Raw genomic sequence first — 19,017 nt, forward strand, 5'->3', positions numbered from 1 at the left:
GAAGTGGACAGAAGAGTGAAAGCAGAGCAACTGAAATGATTCCTCAATTAATTAGAATCTTCCACTCCATACATTGTGCCTCAAGGACTCTTCCCATCTATATATGAGCACCTGTTCCTGTAAGTCGTACATCATTCCTGAACTGCACTTAAAATTAGAAGTTGTACTTTCGAAATGTAAGTAGCACTACATTCTACTCCAATGACAATACACAAAGCAGTTTTTTTTGCCTGTGTTTGGTTGTACCTTGAAGTAATTTGAAATATTACTGGAGATTGAATTTAAATAAATATGTTTTCTTTGAAACTCCAGGAGTCATTAAGATGCCGTAAATTGCCAAAAGGTTTATTTTGCACTTTATATTTTTTCATTTAAACATGCCACTTAAAATGTTGGTCTGTATTGAGAGAAACACGGAAAAGTGAACTGACCTCCCGCTCTCCCTCAGAACTGCTGAAACTCTTGTCTACATTCAAGTGTTTGAGTCTGGAAAAGGTGAGTTTTTACTTTGCCCAAGATCTCTCAAGCCTATTTATGGTGTAAATGTTCATGCACCATAACTTTATACTCATCCCCAGATAACCCTTTATGCAGCTGCTGCTCCTGTATCGTATGTAAATGTTTGTGTACCTTTCCAAAAAAAAGTCTATTCTGAGTTTTATGCACCTACTCGTGCGATGAACATTGATGCATAAAGTGGAAAGAAATAAGCTAAGTTTAAAGAATTACACATCTACAACTATGTCTCTCTTTCTCCTAATGTAATGTACAAATTGTATTTTCTGAGATTTACGTTGCTTTGGAGAGGTGTCTGCTAAATGAATAAATGTAAACAGTAATTGCTTAAGAGATGACATTTCCTCTACATTTTCTGTAACTGTTTAATGAAACATGAAAGTGTTTTTATCTCATTTTTTGATTAATTGTGAGGATAGCTGGTAGAGTACTGGATTATTAAAAATTGCTCATAGTTGCAGCCTGAAAGTGACACACAAGTGTCCTGCATCACTGGGAACTCAGAATACAAAATACCTCATTTAGATGATGCTTTTCTCCAAAGCGACTTACGATTTTTTACCCATTCATACAGCTGGGTAATTTTACTGGAGCAATTTAGGGTTAAGTACCCTGGGGTCCAAAGGCCTCCCTTTCCTCATCCACCTTGTTCAGGGAATGCCAAATAAGGAGGAAAACATGATTTCCCAGCAGGAGAACACACACTCGTATTAAAGTATCTTTTACACTCATTTTCCCTCGGCTGGTGGACTCTTTGCATGTTTTCACAGCACCGTTCTTTCAAATACCTTCAATGGATTACCGTTGCCAAGGCAACCTGAAAGGAGGCCCAGTCTCCGCTCCAGAGCAGCCCTGTAATGAATTGGGGACGGGGCCATGGGAGCCCGAAACGTGATGTCAGCATGGGGCTGTGTAAAGACCCCCTGGGGGGAGTCTTGACCTACTATTTACAGGCCTGCATGTGACTTTTTTTTTTTTTTTTTTAAATAAACTCGTTTCCTCTGGCTGCGGCAAAACGCCAAGTCGGCATGATGCTGGACACACAGGAAAAGGCTGTACTTTTTATTTTAATATGCATAAATCATAGATTCCAAGTGCCACACATGAGCAAAACAGTCCAGCAGCATTTTTTCCTTTTTTTTTTTTTTGTTTATAATGGAAGAAGATTGTTAAACAAAATCTGCCCTTTTTCCAGCTTATAAAATATATACAAGATAAAATCTGTTAAAACTTGTTAAAATCTCTATGTTTAAACATTACTAGAGCTTGCTGAGACAAGCAGTTTAAATAGAATTAAAGACAGCTGCAGGATTAGTATCATTTGCATACAGAGGTCCCTATGCCAGGGTACCTGTTAGGGTAACATTTTATTTTACCATGCTTGGAAGGACAGTCCTCCCACATGCACTCCTGGAGACAAACACAGGATGAGAGGGTCACGGTTCGAACCCCACTGATGCCTGCTGAGCCCTAGCGGTGGTCCGTGGCGAGGACGGGGTGCAGGAAGGGCAGCGTCTTCAGGGACGAGGGGATGGACAGGGCCTGCAGGCTCTGTTGGAGCTCCTCGCCGGGCAGCAGCTCCAGGACTCTTTGCATAGTGATGAAAAGCAGCGATGCCGGCGTCCGGCCCACCAGGAAGCCGAAGGTGTCGCGCCCCAGAACCTCGGTCCAGGCGGCGGGCTCCTCCTCCAGGGCGTCCCTCGTCTCGGCACGGATCCGCGGAGAGAACAGCAGCAGGTTGTGGAGGCAGAGCCTCCTGTCGGCAGCGGCGCCGAGCCCTGGGCCGGCCTTGCCGTGGGCATCCCTCAGCTTCCTCAGCAAGAGGTCCACGGGCGTCACGCCGTCGCGGTCCTGGACGTACGGCGAGGCACCGCTGCCCAGCAGCAGAGCGATCATGTCCAGGTGGAGGAGCTCGCAGGCCAGGTGCAGCGGGGTCCGACCGTCCTCGAGGCTAAAGTGCCCCCCGCCCCGAAGACAAGAGCGTAGCACCGGCACCTTGCGCACGGCCCTCAGCAGGATCTCCAGGATCTCCTTCCTGCCGTAGCGCACAGCCATGGCCAAGTGGGGCACCTGGGCGGCGTCGCTGCAAACGGAGCGGCTCGGCACCGACAGCGCCTCCTCCAGGTAGTGGGCCAGCAGGTACTGGACGTAGGCGCGGTGGTCGTGCACCACGGCGTACAGCAGTGCCTCCGACGGGCTGTACGTCCTCCTGCGGTGCTGTCTGTCCCAGTAGAAGGTCTCCATGGTCCTCATGTCCTCCAGCTTCCACACGGGCCGCAGGTCCCGGATCGCCTGGTAGTAGATGAAGGACAGGAACCGGCTGTGCAGCGCGCGCTCCTCGCCCGCGAGCCTGCCCGCCTTCCTCGCGCCGGCTGCCGACATCGGGGTGGAGGGGGGGAGTGGGTGAGTGGGGGTGAATAAGGAGGCTCGGCAAAGGGCGATCAGGAACACCCCCGCACGTGCCCGCCCCCCACGCGCCCGCCCACCCGCGAGCGCGATCCCAGGCACTTGTGTTCCGTGTCCGAGCTCCGCGTGAACACACGCATTTAGGGAGCAGGACCGTAAGGCACCGACGGCTCCATCTGTCTGAGTGAGCGCTGCCGCAGTGTGTGTGTGTGTGTGTGTATGTGAGAGAGAGAGAGAGAGAGAGAGAGAGAGAGAGAGAGAGAGCGAGCGCGTGCGTGTGTGTGCGCCTCCGCGTCCGCGCAGGCGCGCGACAAGCTCGCGCTCCGGTCCGCCGAGCGCTACATTGTATCCGGTGTTGCGGAACGTTCGGCGGCGCGTGCGGTCACATTGCGAAGGCATGCCGTTAGGCGCCCGCTGTGACGTCACAGTGACGTTCGACCGGACGGGGACGGGGGTCTTGAGAAGCGACGTGCGGACTAATAAAATTGGTCAAAGTTACATTGGCAACAGACGGGTTTCCGCAGGGCTGTCCGTGTCCCTCTGAAAACACACGCACGCAGAAATAGTCCAGTACAGCTGTTGTGTCCCTCCAGCATTTAAATGTTATCTATAGCGTTTTTATAGAATGTAGCTTTTCGTTATAGCAATACTTTTGCACTGTGTGTGTATACATATATACAGAGTGTATACACGCATGCTGTGTCTACATACATAAATATGTATTTATAATTAATCACATTAATAATTTATATTTAAATTACATTTATTCGTCAGCTAAATGAATATACTGTAGGTGACTGCATACATACACTGTATGTCATATGTGTATTAATGAGTTCAATCCCATCTGCTATGATTATTTATGTCTTTGCTATCCAAATGTCACTCCTATAGGAGCTACGTGAGGAATGTGAACCAAGCACCTGGTGGTGTGAGACACATGCTGTGCTTTGCTGTGTCTCATCCTGGGTCTCTGTCTAAAGCTTTTCGTCTGCTGTTGATGCGCTTTGTTTACTCAGACTGTCGGATAAATGCAGAACTGTAAGTGTATGAATGATCTAAGAGTACCAGAGACAAGGAGCTCTGATGTCATCCAGTGAGACCATAAGACGGAACACGGTGTGGTGTGGGAGTGTCATGGTGTGGGGCTGCAGCTCGTCTCAGGGCCTGGTAACCTTGTTACAAATGAAGGAATGATGGATGATTCAAAGTGCAAAGAAATACAGCAGAACGTGACGCGGCCTGTTAAAAAAAAAAAAAAACAGGTCTGGTAAGAAATTCATCACTCAGCTGGACAGTGACATTTACATTCATTCATTTAGCAGACACTTTTCTCCAAAACGACATGTGGTGATAACTGTAATAAAAATGCTGACTGGACGGAGAGGTGACTGCTTCATTTGTAATGCAAGAACAGCTGAATACTTTTCCAAGCCACTGTGTGTCAATGTTATTGGAAACCATAACGGTAATAACAATAATATCCTTGTGGACTTGTCCCCCCCTTCCTCCCCCAGATGAAGAGTGCGATAGTGCAGCTGTCACACTAATTTTCACATGTGACAGCTTGGATCAACCCTCCAGGAGAATGAGGGACATATTTACTCACGATCACAACACGGTGTTGTGTTCATGAAATGTGAAAATGCTCAGTTTTAATTACACGACAAGGGTCCAGTCTGGGAATTAACTGATTACAGTGATTCACTTCAATACTGTTTTCACCTCCAAGAAGAAACTCGATGCAGGCGAAACGGTCCACTGCCGCCCTCTTGTGGTTCCCTATAAAACTACAGCCTGTCCGACCGGGGCGTTCAATCCAATCGGCTCCCAGCGACGCACTGGCGCCATCTGGTGGTACTTTAGAATAACTGAGCAGCGAAAGCTTAATAGTTATTCTAAAATACCACCAGACATTACATTAGAAGAATGGGAAAAAAAAAAATAATTATTAGAATAACTAGTAAATACAAACCTGCCGGTAATCCAATCGGTTGGTGACCTTTGGCCTCGACCATTTTATTAAATACGTCGTCTCTCCATCTCACCTCTTCAGTTCCAGTACGCGCCGGTTTAGTGCTTTTTACTGGTCTGGAATGAATGACAGAAATATTTAAATGTAACACATGTGTACGTGGAATAGGTGTGTTTTCTATGTGTAGACACGTCAGAACGACCAGTTATAAGAAGTTTTTCCCCTCAGGCCATCACTCCGAGTGACACTCGCATGAACAGTTACACTTCCTCAGGTCTCCTGTGCAATATCCAACCACTTTTTGCTATTCTATTTATTTACTTTTTTTGTATTTATACTCTGTAAAGACGTTATTTATTTATTCTGTGGAGGCACCTAAAACCGCGGAAAATTCCTTGTGCGCATCGGCACTCTGCCCAATAAAACTCACCGTGACTCTTAACTCTCCTGAATTATTCCCAGCGAGATTCAAAGTCGTTGCCTCGAGGCGCCGCCGCGTGGCTGCTGTTGGAATGACGCCCCTCTGGCGGGAGCAACCCGACTGCTGACGTCACGTCCCTGCACGCGCGCCCAGCGGAGTCTGCGCAGACGGCGTGCGCGTGTCCCGTCAGCCAGGCGCACCGCAGCACTCGAACCTGTGACCAGGTGCCGACATGGCCGAGAAGGGCCTCTCCGACGAAGCCGCGGCGGCGGCGTGCAAAGAGGGCAGCCCCATCACGAAGGTACGAGGCGCGTTCACGAGCTGTGGCGGGGAGGCGGGTTTGCAGTCCAGAGAATTACGCCGTTCGTGAAGTTGTTCGTTGGGTGTGACTGACTCGCTCTGCCTGGGTTCGACTCGAGGCCTCGGTTCCGTTCCGTTCGGCTCCGTTCGCAGTGCTAAGTTATACAGTAAACAGGACGAGACTTGTAATGTGAGGATGAAGCAGCTGAAGACGACGGACGGCGAACATGATTTACGTCAGGTGGTAACTTAAGTTAACTTAAGGCTTAAGTTAGGCACCAGCAGCAGCAGCAGGACACTGGAGTCCCCCCCCCCCGCGGTGACAGACACAGACAGGACCTTCCCACACGTTATTAACACAAAATCACCTCACATGATGATGTTAATACTATGACTTAGACACGTTTCCCATGTTCTTAAAACGAGTTTAGACACCTTACCATGTTAATACTATGAGTTTAGACACAGTCCTTATCGCATTAATAGTATGACTATGAGTATGAGTTGACACTTTACTGTGTTAATACCATGAGTTTACTCACTTCACCACGTTCTTATAGCAAGTTGAGACACTTTACCATGTTAATACTATGAGTTTAAATGCTTCACCACGTTATTAAATGAGTTTAGGTACTTGTTCATGTTATTACAATGTGAACTTTTCTATCCTGGGCAGTTGAGTTGAAAGGACATTGAAAAGTTCTTCGGAAACTAAAAGTCTGAAAGCGCTTGTGCCGAGTGCGGTCGCGGTGAACCGGAGCCGAGCCGTCAACACAGGGCGCAGGGCGGGGGGGAGGAGAAGGGGATGCACCCGGGACAGGGCAGGGCAGTAACACAGCTTCTAGGAGCTTTTTAGGGTGAAACTCTTAACGGTCTCTGTTGTGTGTGTGTGTGTGTTTTCTCCAGGACTTCCTGATGCAGCAGACCATGCTGAGGGTGAAGGACCCTGTGAAATCCCTGGACTTCTACACGCGCATCCTGGGCATGACGTGAGTGAGGAGGCTCGAGGCCGTTGGAGGCGAGACCCCACGTGGTCCCGTCGCGCGGTTGAGCAAAGGTCGCGGTGACGCTGTGTTTCCCGCTGCCCCCCCAGGCTGCTGCAGAAGTTCGACTTTCCCGCCATGCGCTTCTCCCTCTACTTCCTGGGCTATGAGGACAAGAAGGACATCCCGGCCGACGTCGGCGAGAGGACGGCTTGGACCTTCTCCCGGCGAGCCACCATCGAGCTCACGCAGTGAGTGTGTTCCGCTACCTGGTGTCTGTCTGTGTGTGTGTGTGTGTGTGTGTGTGTGTGTGAGAGAGAGAGAGGGAGGCATAGTGTCGGGTGGGTAACTCTCCTTCGACACATCCTGTCCTGCAGCAACTGGGGGACGGAGTCTGATGACAGCCAATCATACCACAACGGGAACTCGGACCCCCGCGGCTTCGGTGAGTGTCGCTGTGCTCAGATTTCCCCAGGATTCTATCCAGTACTACTATTAATAATAATAATAATAATAATAATAATAATAATAATAATAATAATAATAATTGTTGTTGTTATTCTTACTATTTTTATTAATTGATTTAAATATTACTAACTTCTGATATTAATATTTGAAATTAATATTATGGTTACTATTATTACTACTAGTAGAATATTATCAGAATAATATTATGTGAACATTATTATTTTTATTACTAATATTGTTCTTACAATTATTATTATCTGATGCTTCTCTCCAGTGACTCTTACACCCTCAGCTTTGTACACTGAGTTACTTTACACTGGTTTACCCATTTGTGCATCAGGGTAATTTTGACTGTATTACTTCAGGGTAAGTACCTCGATCGAAGGTACACTACAGCAGGAGTGGGATTCAAACCCGGGTTCTTAAAGACAAGATCAGTGGCTCTAACCACTATACTACCTGCTCCGGTTTATCCACTTACCAGAATTTTCTTTAAAGTGATAATTAATTTTACTTTGTGTACTTTACAGTTTTAATGTAATTCTCCCCCCCAGGCCACATCGGCGTTGCCGTACCCGACGTGTACGCTGCCTGTAAGCTCTTCAAAGAGCAGGGAGTCACTTTCGTCAAGAAACCGGATGATGGTACGAGCAGACCAACCCACTCCTCTCATCCATGTCCCTCTCTCGCGCCCCATTGTATCTCTAGACCCCCCACTCATGCCATGATGTTGCCGTTAGGAGGAAGCAGCTCTGCGAGTGTTTCCTAGAAGCCCCTCTGCGGGGCAGATATGGGTTTGATGGCACAAAGTACTGTGTAACATAAAAGTACCACAGTCACACGTTGGACGTCTAAGGAGACGTATCCATCGCTACAAAAAAAAAAATTGAGTTCAGTTGGAAACTCTGATCGTCAATTTGACGGTGAAATTGTGTCAACCCCACCATCTCTTTTCTTTCTCCTTCCAGGTAAAATGAAGGGTCTGGCATTCATTCAGGACCCGGATGGTTATTGGATCGAGATCCTGAGCCCCAACAACATGCTCTCTATCACATCCTAGATAGATTTTCCTTTTCGGGGGGCGCTGCGGGGATGGCGCTGCGGGCATTGTGGTATTAAAAAAAAAAAAAAAAAAAAACTGAATTGAGTAGTGTAAAAGGAGAGGATGCACGTTGGGAGAACACACACACACACACACAGTGTGAGGTTTGCCTTCAGTCAGTAAATGTGTGTTAACAAGCTGCAGTGTCCAGATCCTGTAGTATTATTATAACTTTGTGTTTAATTTTGCTGAATTATTGCTTACGTTTGCGGCTACGAGCTGTGCTGTGCCACCCCTTCACGTGTCCTCCGTGTGAATGAGCCATAAAGTTTGATTCCCCTGAAGCTGCAGAAAAGTGTGTGTGTTTTTGTCCATCCTGCACTATAACATACCTTTGTTGCACATAGTACTAATTAATATGTCCATAATAATGCAAAAAATAATCCCAAAAAGGTTTGAAGACTAATTGTTATTATAATAATTCTAATTATAATACAAATTATAGTGTTTAAAATCTCTATTCACTTTAGTACGAGTTAGGATATGAATTCCATACACATTTAATGTTTACCGTGGTAATTGTGGGGTCGATGTAATTTCCTGGCAGGATTGATACCATCTGTGGAAAGTAATACGGACTGTGTGCTGCTCTCCTAGAGACGGAACAAATGATCCCTGGTTTCTGGGTCTTCCACAGCCCCAGGCGGCGCCAGCTGTTGAACCGTCGACGCAGTGCCATCAGTTGCCATGTGGTGTACGTTCGGAGGCCGAGCCGCGGGCCTTCAGCTGGTCTTGTGGACACAGTTCAAGTCCGACCATCACATGGGACTAATAACGTGAGGGCACCTTATAAATAACTGATGGTCATTTGTATGGTGTTCAGAGTCAGAAAGGAGAAACAAACAGTAAGCAGATAGAACCACTCTGTCATTCTTAAAACATGCAATGTTGATAACAGTCTCGGGGTTTTTTTTTTTCCCATTTTTTTTTAAAAACATTTTCTCCAGTCTGAAAATCTAGTTGCACAAATTATGATTTACAATAATGCCATAATTAAAAGTCCCCAAGTCTATACAATTAGGACAAAATTGTTTAAAGCAGTGTGTGCTGCTGTTTTGCCCTGAGCGAGGTGTTTGTCCTGATTTTATTTAGTAGCATTCACAATATTTGTGTAATGTCAAATTTTGTGCATAGTTTTGGATGAATATTAGGGCAGCAACAGTAACAACGCTGCTTTTGGTCCTCCTCGCCAGAGGGGGCGCTGAACACTTGGTTGGGTCTTCCGCAGTAGTTGCTGCGCTGAACGTTGCCTTGGGTCCTCCTCGCCAGAGGGGGCGCTGAAAGTTTCCTGATCGCGGAAACGAAACAACATCCAGGTTGTGTCTTTGTATTCCTGTTTGGTTTAAGAGCTGTATAGCTGGCTTTTTGTTTGGGATATTTTTATCTTTGGTAATTCCCACCGATATAAACTGTATGATAAGCGTTTCCGCTGGCCGAAGGCTTTGAAGAAAACACGATTTTGAGGAAGTAAAGGAGGAGAGCTGGAGCCGGGGACGCCGGATCTCTGGTATGTGTGTGAATCGAAACAACGCTGGCCGGGGAGACGAGCAGCTGGACAACTTGTGCATCTCGGCGCTTTAAACGGTTAAACAGCATTTTACACAGGCTAGCTTGTAAAACGGACAACACACACCCAACCAGGACATCATAAAATTTATATTTCGGCGGTTTGTGGAGAGGTCCGTTTGGACTGCGTAAGGAAAGTTTCTCAAATATCATTGGAGAAGATTTTTATTTTAAAAACTGGTGGTTCCCGCTTCACATTAGCCTAATTAGCAGACACCTCACAACTGCGCTGGAACTCCCTGCAGTCTCTTTCTCACACACACGGCAATTTAAAGTGTCAAAATAGCCGAAACGCACGAACGCGAACACACAGGGAGGGAGAAACATACAATTACAAGTACTTCATGGAAACGGAGCGAGGATCGAACCGTCGTCCACTCGCACCGTCCAGTCCAGGTACTAGTTCGCCTCGGCTCGTGTCGATGTACAGAATAATTTAGACCGCCTTCACTGTTTTGCGCTTCACGTAGTAGTTTCCTTAAACGATTCTGACTCGTGAATTCGTACCTCCGAAATTTTAGGACCGGAAATGACCGGTTTTTCAAAATTAATTCTCCTGTTTTGAAAAAAAGAAATGCAGAGTTGAACTTGAAATAGGTAGTAACTATTTCGTGAGCAAGTTTCTTTATTCTCGTAATGTGTGCTGTTTTTGTAGTTTTTTTTTTTTTTTTCCCCCCTGATATATAACATATTATGTTCGTAATCCAGTTATAGAGACTGGATGTGCGGTGAACGCTGCGGTTCCTGCGCATGCGCCTGAGAAGCCGTCTAGGTGGCGGGTCTTCGAATTGATGGGTGTGGCCAAATTTTGATCCCCAATTTGAATATAGTAATTTAGGGATGTTTGGATTTTCTGGGCGTGGTTATGCTAATTTTGGGTGGGGCTGTTCAAGAAACCCTGTGTTAGTTTGGCAAACCTATGCAGCATTCCATACAGTTATAGGAAAAGTAACTTTAACTTTAGGGTGATTTTACCATCTAATCTGATTAAAGGACAAACATGTCATTCAGTTTTTAACCAAAACACATCAGCAGTATTATGCATTTAATTAGGTCGTAATGATTCAACAAAATGTCTGGTCTTTTTTATTTCTGGTTTTACTGGATTTACAGTTTTCTGTTTAGGTGGAACCATGACTTTGTTCCATTCTGAAAAACAGTGCATATTTTACCATGGATTCCAGGTTACAAATGACATGGTGTTTAAATGCTGACTCTTGATTAGTGGTGATGTCACTCTTTCTCCCTCCTCTGTCAGATGTGACCGTGTCCCCCCACCCACCCCCTGGCAGCCATGAGTAACAGCCACCCCCTGCGGCCCCACACCTCCGTCTCGGAAATCGATCACGTGCACCTGCTCTCGGAACAGCTGGGTGCACTTGTGCCAGGCGAGGAATACAGTGATGTCACCTTCATTGTGGAGGGCAAGCGCTTCCCAGCACACAGGGTTATCCTGGCAGCCCGCTGCCACTTCTTCAGGTAGCGCCAAAGCATTTCTACTGCTGTTCGTCATTTTGGTATTACTGTGCAGACAAGCTGAAGAAACCTCGCCTCCGCAATTAATCAGAGCAAGCAAAGCTTCTTTGCATCTGTGGGGGTTGTTCTGAGCAGCAGGAGGACTTCAGTTTGCTCTTAAAACCAGCACTGCTGTTTATACTTGGTTTGTAATCTCCCAGCTGCTGGATGACAGCTTAGTTGTACCCCAGGCTAATTCCCATTTCCAATCCTACCCTTGGAAACCAACAGGCTCCACAGACAGAAACTTGTACGGTGGAACCAGTTTGTTTGCCTCTGTCAAAATTAAACTTTTTTCCTGGCAGTGAGCAAATGGTAAAATGTAGCTAACTTGTGATTGAATGGAATGCAACTACTGGAAGTTGGTTGGTTGGTTTCACCTGACTGGCATGATCTTCTGGTCCTTCATATGTAGAGCTCTGCTGTATGGTGGTATGAAGGAGTCGCAGCCCCAGGCAGAGGTGCCCCTAGGGGAAACACGGGCAGAGGCCTTCTCCATGCTGCTTCAATACTTGTACACGGGCCGGGCCAGCCTCAGCTCAGCCCGTGAGGAAGTGCTTCTGGACTTTCTGGGCCTGGCACATCGCTATGGCCTGCAGCCGCTGGAAGACTCCATCTCAGAGTTTCTGCGGACCGTGCTGCACACCCACAACGTGTGCCTGGTGTTCGATGTGGCCAGTCTCTACTGCCTGAACAGCCTGAGCGCCGCCTGCTGTGCCTTCATGGACCGGCACGCACCCGAGGTGCTGGCCTCTGAAGGCTTCCTCACACTGTCGAAGGTGAGAGATGGGAGGGCCAGAGGAGCGTACTCTGTGGGCGTGTCGGCAAGATTGATGGGAACCATTGTTAATTTTGAGTCAACACTATCAATTCTTTTTCCCACTTCTGCTTGTTATGTCCACAGACGGCACTACTAACGGTGGTGAGAAGGGACTCGTTCGCTGCCAGCGAGAAGGAGATCTTCCAGGCACTGTCCCGCTGGTGCCGGCACAACGGTGATGCCGAGGCACAGGAGGTGATGGCGGCGGTGCGTCTGCCCCTCATGAGTTTGACAGAGATGCTGAATGTGGTGCGACCCTCTGGCCTCATCAGTCCCGATGACCTGCTGGACGCCATCAAGATGCGTTCCGAGAGCCGTGACATGGACCTCAACTACCGCGGCATGCTCAGTGAGTCGCTGCTCCCCCTCCCTTTCTCACCCGCATGCACAGCAGCTCTTCCAGTCACTCTTAAGCTGTGTGATCTACTCTGTTTAGCTACAGGCTGGTTTAGCACACGTCTAATTCTTAGTTTATCCCTCGCTTAGTTGTACTGTAGACCGTTCCCTTGGTTTTGTGCCATATCACCTTATGATTATTGTTTAGAAGTTGCAACAAACTATGTTGGTACAATTTACTCCTTACAAATTCATCTCCTCAGGAAAAGTTTACTTATTATGCAGTGCTTCCAAGTCACACTGTATCGATTCTTCTCAGTTTAGCTTTGTGTGTTGACGATGCTAGTGCAGAAATGGCTACAAGTAGATTCAGTGTACTTAATAATAAAAAAAAAAATGGGTACCTCCTCCCTCGGTCAGTCCCAGAAGAGAACATAGCTACCATGAAGCATGGTGCCCAGGTGGTTAAAGGTGAGCTGAAGTCGGCGCTGCTGGACGGAGACACACAGAACTACGACCTGGACCACGGCTTCTCCCGGCACCCCATTGAAGAGGATGGGCGTGCTGGCATCCAGGTCAAACTGGGCCAGCCCTCCATCATCAACCACATCCGCATTCTCCTGTGGGATCGGGACAGTCGGTACGCTACGCACCCAGTGTGACCCCGGGCCAGATCCAGCATAGAAAATGTTATTGTTATTCATTCACATTCTTGACACCTTTTTTCAAAGCAGCTTACAGTGTTAGATTTGTACTCTTAAGATATTTATTTATTTGCACATTTGTACAGCAGCAGCGTAATTTTTATTTTATCAGTCAACAAAAGGCCTGGAGCAAAGTCTAGAGGTTTAGGTGTGATTTGTTTTGTTCGAAGGTCATATTCCTACTACATTGAGGTATCCATGGATGAGCTTGACTGGGTCCGTGTGGTTGATCATTCCAAGTACCTGTGCCGCTCCTGGCAGAACCTCTACTTCTCTGCACGAGTTTGCAGGTAAAGTTAGAGACTCAAGCATTCATTCTACCCTTTGGCTGCTGCTGGGATTTTAGGAGTGACTGGTTGGTGTGTGTTTGCAGGTACGTGCGCATCGTGGGAACTCACAACACTGTTAATAAAGTGTTTCATCTGGTTGCCTTCGAATGCATGTTCACTCACCGGCCGTACACCCTGGAGAAAGGGCTCCTGGGTAAGAAGCTCACCTCATCACTGAGGCACACAGATGTTGACTTGAGCATTGGTGTGAGTTGGCTGTTTCTTCTTCCTCCGTGGTGGTGGATAGTGCCCACGGAGAATGTGGCCACCATCACGGCCTGTGCCAGTGTCATTGAGGGTGTCAGCCGAAGCCGCAATGCCCTGCTCAACGGGGACACGCGCAACTACGACTGGGACTCGGGCTACACGTGCCACCAACTGGGCTCTGGGGCCATCGTCATCCAGCTAGCCCAACCCTACATGATAGGCTCCCTCAGGTAGGTCCGAGGGCTCATCTTCCTGGAAGTAGATCACTGCTCATGGCTCCTCACTGAGGGGATATTTTGGGGAATTTTCTCTGCCAGCTTCTGTTGTCAGCATACACAGAGCCTTTGGAAAAATCTGCAAATATTTTCCTTGTTCTAGTTAGCTGTGTCTTCTGGGCAGAGTTCCAATTCCACTGATTTGGTCTGTCAGATATACACAGGCAGGTGGAATAAGTCCTGAACTTGCCAAAACAGTGACCACATCATTCTTTTCGTGTGTGTGTGTGTGTGTGTGTGTGGAGGTAGGCTGTTACTGTGGGACTGTGACGAGCGCAGCTACAGCTACTACATTGAGCTGTCCACCAATCAACAGCAGTGGACGAGGGTGGTGGACCGCACCAAGGTGGCATGCAGGTGTGATTGTAGCGCCCTCTCTGGTTGCTATCTTACCAAAAGCTCTTGTGCGGCAATCATTGTTACAAAATCTCTCTCAGCGTTGCACCTTGTTCCCCTGTCTCCTGCAGGTCGTGGCAGACTCTCACATTTGAGAGACAGCCTGCTTCTTTCATCCGCATTGTTGGGACTCACAACACGGCCAATGAGGTGAGGAGGAGGATGGGGGAACGGGCCTAAAACTAACACCCGTTCTGGTTCCTATCCACTTGGCCCTGACCTGAGATCTGTCCCGTTTTCAGGTGTTCCACTGTGTCCACTTTGAGTGTCCAGCCCAGCTGGATGCGGAGGTGAAGGAAGGCAGTCCTGGCCAGGGATCACCTGATCCCAGCTCTGCTCCTCAGCAGCCCCGCCCACCCAGACCTCCTCGTTCTCAGACACTTTCCCAATCGCAGCCCTCACCCCACCAAGCCTCCTCCTCCTCTTCGTCTTCCTCACAGTCGCACCACTGAGGCACTCGCCCACAGCAAGCGAGCACTTTAGCCCCGAGTGAAGAATGAAAACCCTGCCTTTTGCACAGGCCTCCAGGGCTTTAGGGGGCGCTGCCCTGTGCTGCTACGCAAATTTATTTATGACTTAATGGATTGAGGTGGCGATAGTGAAGATAATCTGTAGTGTTGAAGGGAAACTTTGGTCCATGTTGGGCTGCACTCGTTTTCTTCTGATCGTATGCATGAAGGATTGGATTTGATATGTTGTTAGGCCATCTACAGTCATTCAGCATCATTTTCCGCTTATTCAAGTATCACATTGTTCTGCTGAAATGGACTAAAACACTGCCCACTGGCTGCTCCCCAGTCTGATAAGGCATCATCCAAGGCTTTCATATAAGCCATACTGTAGTAAATGTTTTGACTTGGCCCCTCCCTCTTGCCCCAGGATGCCATTTTAAAAATAATATTCCTTTTAGAAGAGCCAGCAAAGCCTTTAACCTGGTAACACAGATTTACTCCCAGTCAGCAGCACTTTAAACGGAACATTAAATAACACATGCCATGTCATCTTTAAAGACGGTGAACAGAATGTGAGCTGTACTTTGTGCGGTGGGGGGGAAGCAGGCATTTCATTCCAGTGGAGCCCGAAGCCTGGTGTTCAGGTAAAAGGGTTTTTCGGCAATCCATGGCATTGTCCGACAGGTGAAGCAAGCAAGAAAGAGTCCGAGTTGGTACCAATGTTCCACACTACCTAAACCTTCCAGTACAAGTTTTGTGGTGATGTTTTTTTTTTTTTTTAAATTAGCAGGCTGTTTTGTGCTCCCTGAGGTCACTTTATCTGTGCCCGTGATTTCCGGGAGTCCTCTTTCACTGACGATTCTACTCACTTCCTTTAAACGGTACAGCTGCTCTACTCGGTTTCCTACCCTTCTCTCTGCTCTGCCTTCATCCCCATAAATTTTTCTTCAGCACTCTTGGGGTAAAGGGCCTGTCAAATGCTGCAGGGTTCTGCAGGTTGCCATGGCATTTAAACTGTAGGAGTGTGAAAGAGCAAAAAGGGCAGCATGGGATGATGAACTTGTTTTTCTTGCGGTAGATATCCTTCCAACACTGAATGCTCTTTAACGAATGTTATTTACTTAGCTGTGATTTAAAATTAGTATTATTGTTACTATCAGAGATAACTATATTAATATGGTGTAGAGTGCAGAGTGCAGTTGGTTTACATCAGTCCAGGGAAAGCAAGTTCGTGGACAACAGAGCACTGAACTAGACTGAGCACGAACCCACAAATGGAACTTCTTGGGTCGGGGCTGCGGATTAACGACGTTTCTTCCCACCGCACCAATTCCCTGCCCTGCCGCACCCTTCAACTCTACCCCACTGGCTGCCTCTGCTGTCAAACTTGTACACTTTATTAAAGCAATGGTTTGGGGGATAAAAAGGGCATGTGTCATTAATGCTCCTCCGTCTGTGTGTGCAAATGATATGCAAATCTGCACTACAGGTGTGCATCATGTGGAATTTAGTGTGTTGGAGTCTTAGCGGGTGCCTCACAGTTGCCTGGCTGGGGGTTCATATTTGGGTCTTCTCTCTAGGTTTTATGGTTTCCAGCTACCCTCCGAAAATGTGTTCAGGTGAATTAACACAACACGGTGGCACAGCGATTTACACTGCTGTCTCATATCCTGTGTGGTGGGAAAGGATGTGGGTTCAATCCCAGATCAGTCTGTGTGGACTCTGCGTGTTCTCCCAGTATCTGCATGGGTTTCCTCCCACACTCTAAAGACATGCTGTTCAGGTTCCCCAATAGTGTGTGAATGACAGAGAGAGAGAGGGAGAGAGAGTGTGTTCCACTGATGTATGGATGAGTGACCCAGTGTAAGTAGTGTATCTAGCACTGTAAGTTACCTTGGTGAATAAGGTGTGTGGGCTAATAACACTACATAGAGTTCAGTGGAAGCCGCTTTGGAGAAAGGTGTCTGTTAAATGAAGTAATGTAATTAGTGATTCCAAATTGCCCTTTGTGTGTATGCGTGCATGTGTAATTGCCCTGTGGTGAACTGGATGTACCCTGCCTCACCTCCTATGTTTCCAGAATAGACTCCGGACCACTGCAACCCCGCACTTCACAAATTATTGATAATGATAAGTGTACAGTGTGTCATAGAATGACTGAGAGGTTGGAAGCAATCCTCCATCCCTGAGATCTATGAGCTTACTTAAAATTTTGATTGTGACATTTATCTGAGCGGCAGAAAATGGAAACTGCCTAATCCAGGGCTGAACGTCACTCACTGCATTCTCTGGTCATCAAGTGGCGAATTTAATTTTGAGAATCCTTATCTATGAAGAATAGCCTTTTTAACTTCCCCCCCAGATTGCTGCAGAAATTGCGCGTTTGTCCCACAAATCTGCAGTCCTGGCTTTAATCTCCGAAAGCTGTGAAGTTCCGCCGGCTTTAATTTATGAGTGGGAACCAACAAACAAGAGAGGATTGCATTTAACTCCCAGTCTCAAAGGGGAAATAATAAGCTGGCGTGTCAATCAGGCGGGGAACTGTGAGTGACACCATAATGCCTCTTTCATTAAAGAGGGAAAACAAAACAGCCAGCTTCAGAGCGCTTCAATTACTGTCACTCCGTCGCTGTAATCAGGGGACCTCGGGGCGGGGGGCTGGCAGCAAGGGGGCAACAGGAGATGAAGAGCCGAAAAGGGGGAGGGAAAGGAGGGGGCGGTGATGCTGGAACGAGACGCCCAGGGAGGTAAAGGGAAGACGGGCTTCGCAAGACAATTGAACAAAAGAAGGACAGACTTTTTTTGTGCTGATGTTCTGACGGATGCCGCTGAGCGGCCTGCGCTACGCCAGCAGATGCGAAATCCGACACCCGTCTGGTTCCGAATTTTAATTGCCACCCCGGATGCGGGCAGCGGTTGAGCGTCGAGCCGACGATGTCGGTACGTGGGTGGGTCTGATCGCGTCTTGATCGATACAGGGAAACGGGTGCCGTCGTGCCCACGGAGATGACATGTCGATATTGCAGGAGCTACGTGGCACACGCCGATCCAAATGGCGTTACAATTAAATTATACGTTTTCGTATGCCTGTCACATTGCATTTAAGTTCTGTACTCTGTTTAACATAAGACTTGGATGTGGTCAGGCTGGTCTTTGATGGATCTGAAGATGACAGATAGGCCCGTTTTGATGGTCTTTCGGAGTCTGTGGTGAGGTCAGAGGTAAGACTAGATGTGGAAAGGTTGAAGATTGAGTTTTTTTTTTTTTTTTTTTTTCTTTTTTCAACTGGGTTGATGCCGCTCATCATCATCAGTGCTAATTTTCCACTAATGAAGGAAGGAGCCTGCGGCAGGGGCAGCCTGGGACAAACGCAAGGATGTTTACCAGCCCGGGGCATAGCGTGCGTGTCTGATTAAGCCTAATCACGGGCAGCCCGTGGCCCAGCAGCGAGCCCGTTGCTTCTGCTGTCAACAGGACCGCTTTGATCTGTGTCTCTAACCGCGCTAATCAAACCGGCAGTTTTTCCCCAGAATTAGTACAAGTCCCAGATCGAACGTAGCTATGCCCGGGCGTACGGCACCGTACGGAATGGCTCCCACGACAACATCCTTAGCGTTACCCAGGAGGAAGAACTCTTGATGTTTGCAGCAACCAGGAGGTTCGGAGCTGAGTCATCCTGCTGTCCTGGATGCTCTCCCCCGGGGCTCTAAATAGCCAGTAACAAAGTGGATCTGGGGTTCTGTTACATGTATGCAGTCATTATCGACCTGTCCCGGTTCCCGTAGCGATGAAGTTAGGCGACCTTGAGCACCTTGAAACAGACACTAGGAGGCGGTGGAGAGAAGTAGGCGGAATCGTCGGGGGCATTTCCTCCTTCCTTATGACAACAGGAATTCTTGAGTGCATCGGTTATTCACTCGAAGGCCCTGATTTTATTTACCCGGATAACAGATAGTGAAAGTTTGGGAACAATAAAATTAATTGAAAGGACATAAAACAAAGAAAGATGAAAGTGTTAATATGTCCACGTTATCAAATTTCTGCTGAGATTTTCTGTTGTCTTCTCTTTGTATCGTAGCGTTGCCTTCAGAGCAGGTAATCCTGGCACCTCAGAACTCCCGGGCTGTCGGTTTAGATGTGCGTTCGAATCCAGCTCGGTCTGTTGAGTTTGCACAGTCTCCCTGTTTTCACGTTGGTTTTCTCCAAGTGCTCTGGTTTTCTCCCACAGTCCAAAGGCGTGTTTCAG

The 19,017-nt window shown here is 47.6% G+C and overlaps 3 protein-coding genes across 5 annotated transcripts; 2 read left to right on the forward strand and 1 right to left on the reverse strand.

The window, feature by feature from the left end:
• Positions 1–1,565: 1,565 nt before the first annotated feature.
• Positions 1,566–5,454, reverse strand: LOC108940402 (ankyrin repeat domain-containing protein 9). 2 transcript variants are annotated; one of them, XM_018762596.2, is made up of 3 exons: positions 5,328–5,454; positions 4,898–5,013; positions 1,566–2,888 (listed from the first exon to the last, which is right to left on the reverse strand). In XM_018762596.2, exons 2-3 carry the CDS (start codon positions 4,938–4,940, stop codon positions 1,987–1,989), a joined length of 945 nt encoding a protein of 314 aa, XP_018618112.2. In that variant the 5' UTR covers positions 4,941–5,013; positions 5,328–5,454; the 3' UTR covers positions 1,566–1,986. The 2 variants fall into 2 exon arrangements, 1 of the variants encoding a protein (XP_018618112.2); XR_003798187.1 differs by lacking the exon at positions 1,566–2,888 and adding an exon at positions 3,923–4,164.
• A 13-nt stretch (positions 5,455–5,467) lies between these two features.
• Positions 5,468–8,461, forward strand: glo1 (glyoxalase 1). The gene is made up of 6 exons (XM_018731983.2): positions 5,468–5,619; positions 6,525–6,607; positions 6,712–6,852; positions 6,979–7,046; positions 7,624–7,713; positions 8,038–8,461. Exons 1-6 carry the CDS (start codon positions 5,551–5,553, stop codon positions 8,127–8,129), a joined length of 543 nt encoding a protein of 180 aa, XP_018587499.1. The 5' UTR covers positions 5,468–5,550; the 3' UTR covers positions 8,130–8,461.
• Positions 8,462–8,855: 394 nt separating this feature from the next.
• btbd9 (BTB (POZ) domain containing 9) lies at positions 8,856–16,185 on the forward strand. 2 transcript variants are annotated; one of them, XM_018731971.2, is made up of 11 exons: positions 8,856–8,947; positions 10,996–11,216; positions 11,668–12,031; positions 12,157–12,421; positions 12,829–13,048; positions 13,283–13,402; positions 13,486–13,595; positions 13,689–13,878; positions 14,173–14,280; positions 14,391–14,469; positions 14,562–16,185. In XM_018731971.2, exons 2-11 carry the CDS (start codon positions 11,032–11,034, stop codon positions 14,769–14,771), a joined length of 1,851 nt encoding a protein of 616 aa, XP_018587487.1. In that variant the 5' UTR covers positions 8,856–8,947; positions 10,996–11,031; the 3' UTR covers positions 14,772–16,185. The 2 variants fall into 2 exon arrangements, with proteins under 2 accessions (XP_018587487.1, XP_018587478.1); XM_018731962.2 differs by lacking the exon at positions 8,856–8,947 and adding an exon at positions 9,476–9,678.
• Positions 16,186–19,017: the final 2,832 nt, after the last annotated feature.

The sequence above is a fragment of the Scleropages formosus genome, chromosome 15, assembly GCF_900964775.1.
Source record: "Scleropages formosus chromosome 15, fSclFor1.1, whole genome shotgun sequence".
Lineage (NCBI taxonomy): Eukaryota > Metazoa > Chordata > Actinopteri > Osteoglossiformes > Osteoglossidae > Scleropages > Scleropages formosus.

Bases quoted from the DNA above. Each gene is read 5' to 3' on its own strand.
- LOC108940402 (XM_018762596.2), bottom strand. From the start codon at position 4,940: ATGGTCGAGGCCAAAGGTCACCAACCGATTGGATTACCGGCAG. The intron at 2,889-4,897 runs GTTTGTATTTAC...CGATGTCGGCAG, and splicing joins ACCGATTGGATTACCGGCAG to CCGGCGCGAGGAAGGCGGGC.
- glo1 (XM_018731983.2), top strand. From the start codon at position 5,551: ATGGCCGAGAAGGGCCTCTCCGACGAAGCCGCGGCGGCGGCGTGCAAA. The intron at 6,853-6,978 runs GTGAGTGTGTTC...CCTGTCCTGCAG, and splicing joins GCCACCATCGAGCTCACGCA to CAACTGGGGGACGGAGTCTG. The intron at 7,047-7,623 runs GTGAGTGTCGCT...TCTCCCCCCCAG, and splicing joins CTCGGACCCCCGCGGCTTCG to GCCACATCGGCGTTGCCGTA.
- btbd9 (XM_018731971.2), top strand. From the start codon at position 11,032: ATGAGTAACAGCCACCCCCTGCGGCCCCACACCTCCGTCTCGGAAATC. The intron at 13,049-13,282 runs GTACGCTACGCA...TTTTGTTCGAAG, and splicing joins CTGTGGGATCGGGACAGTCG to GTCATATTCCTACTACATTG. The intron at 14,281-14,390 runs GTGTGATTGTAG...TGTCTCCTGCAG, and splicing joins CGCACCAAGGTGGCATGCAG to GTCGTGGCAGACTCTCACAT.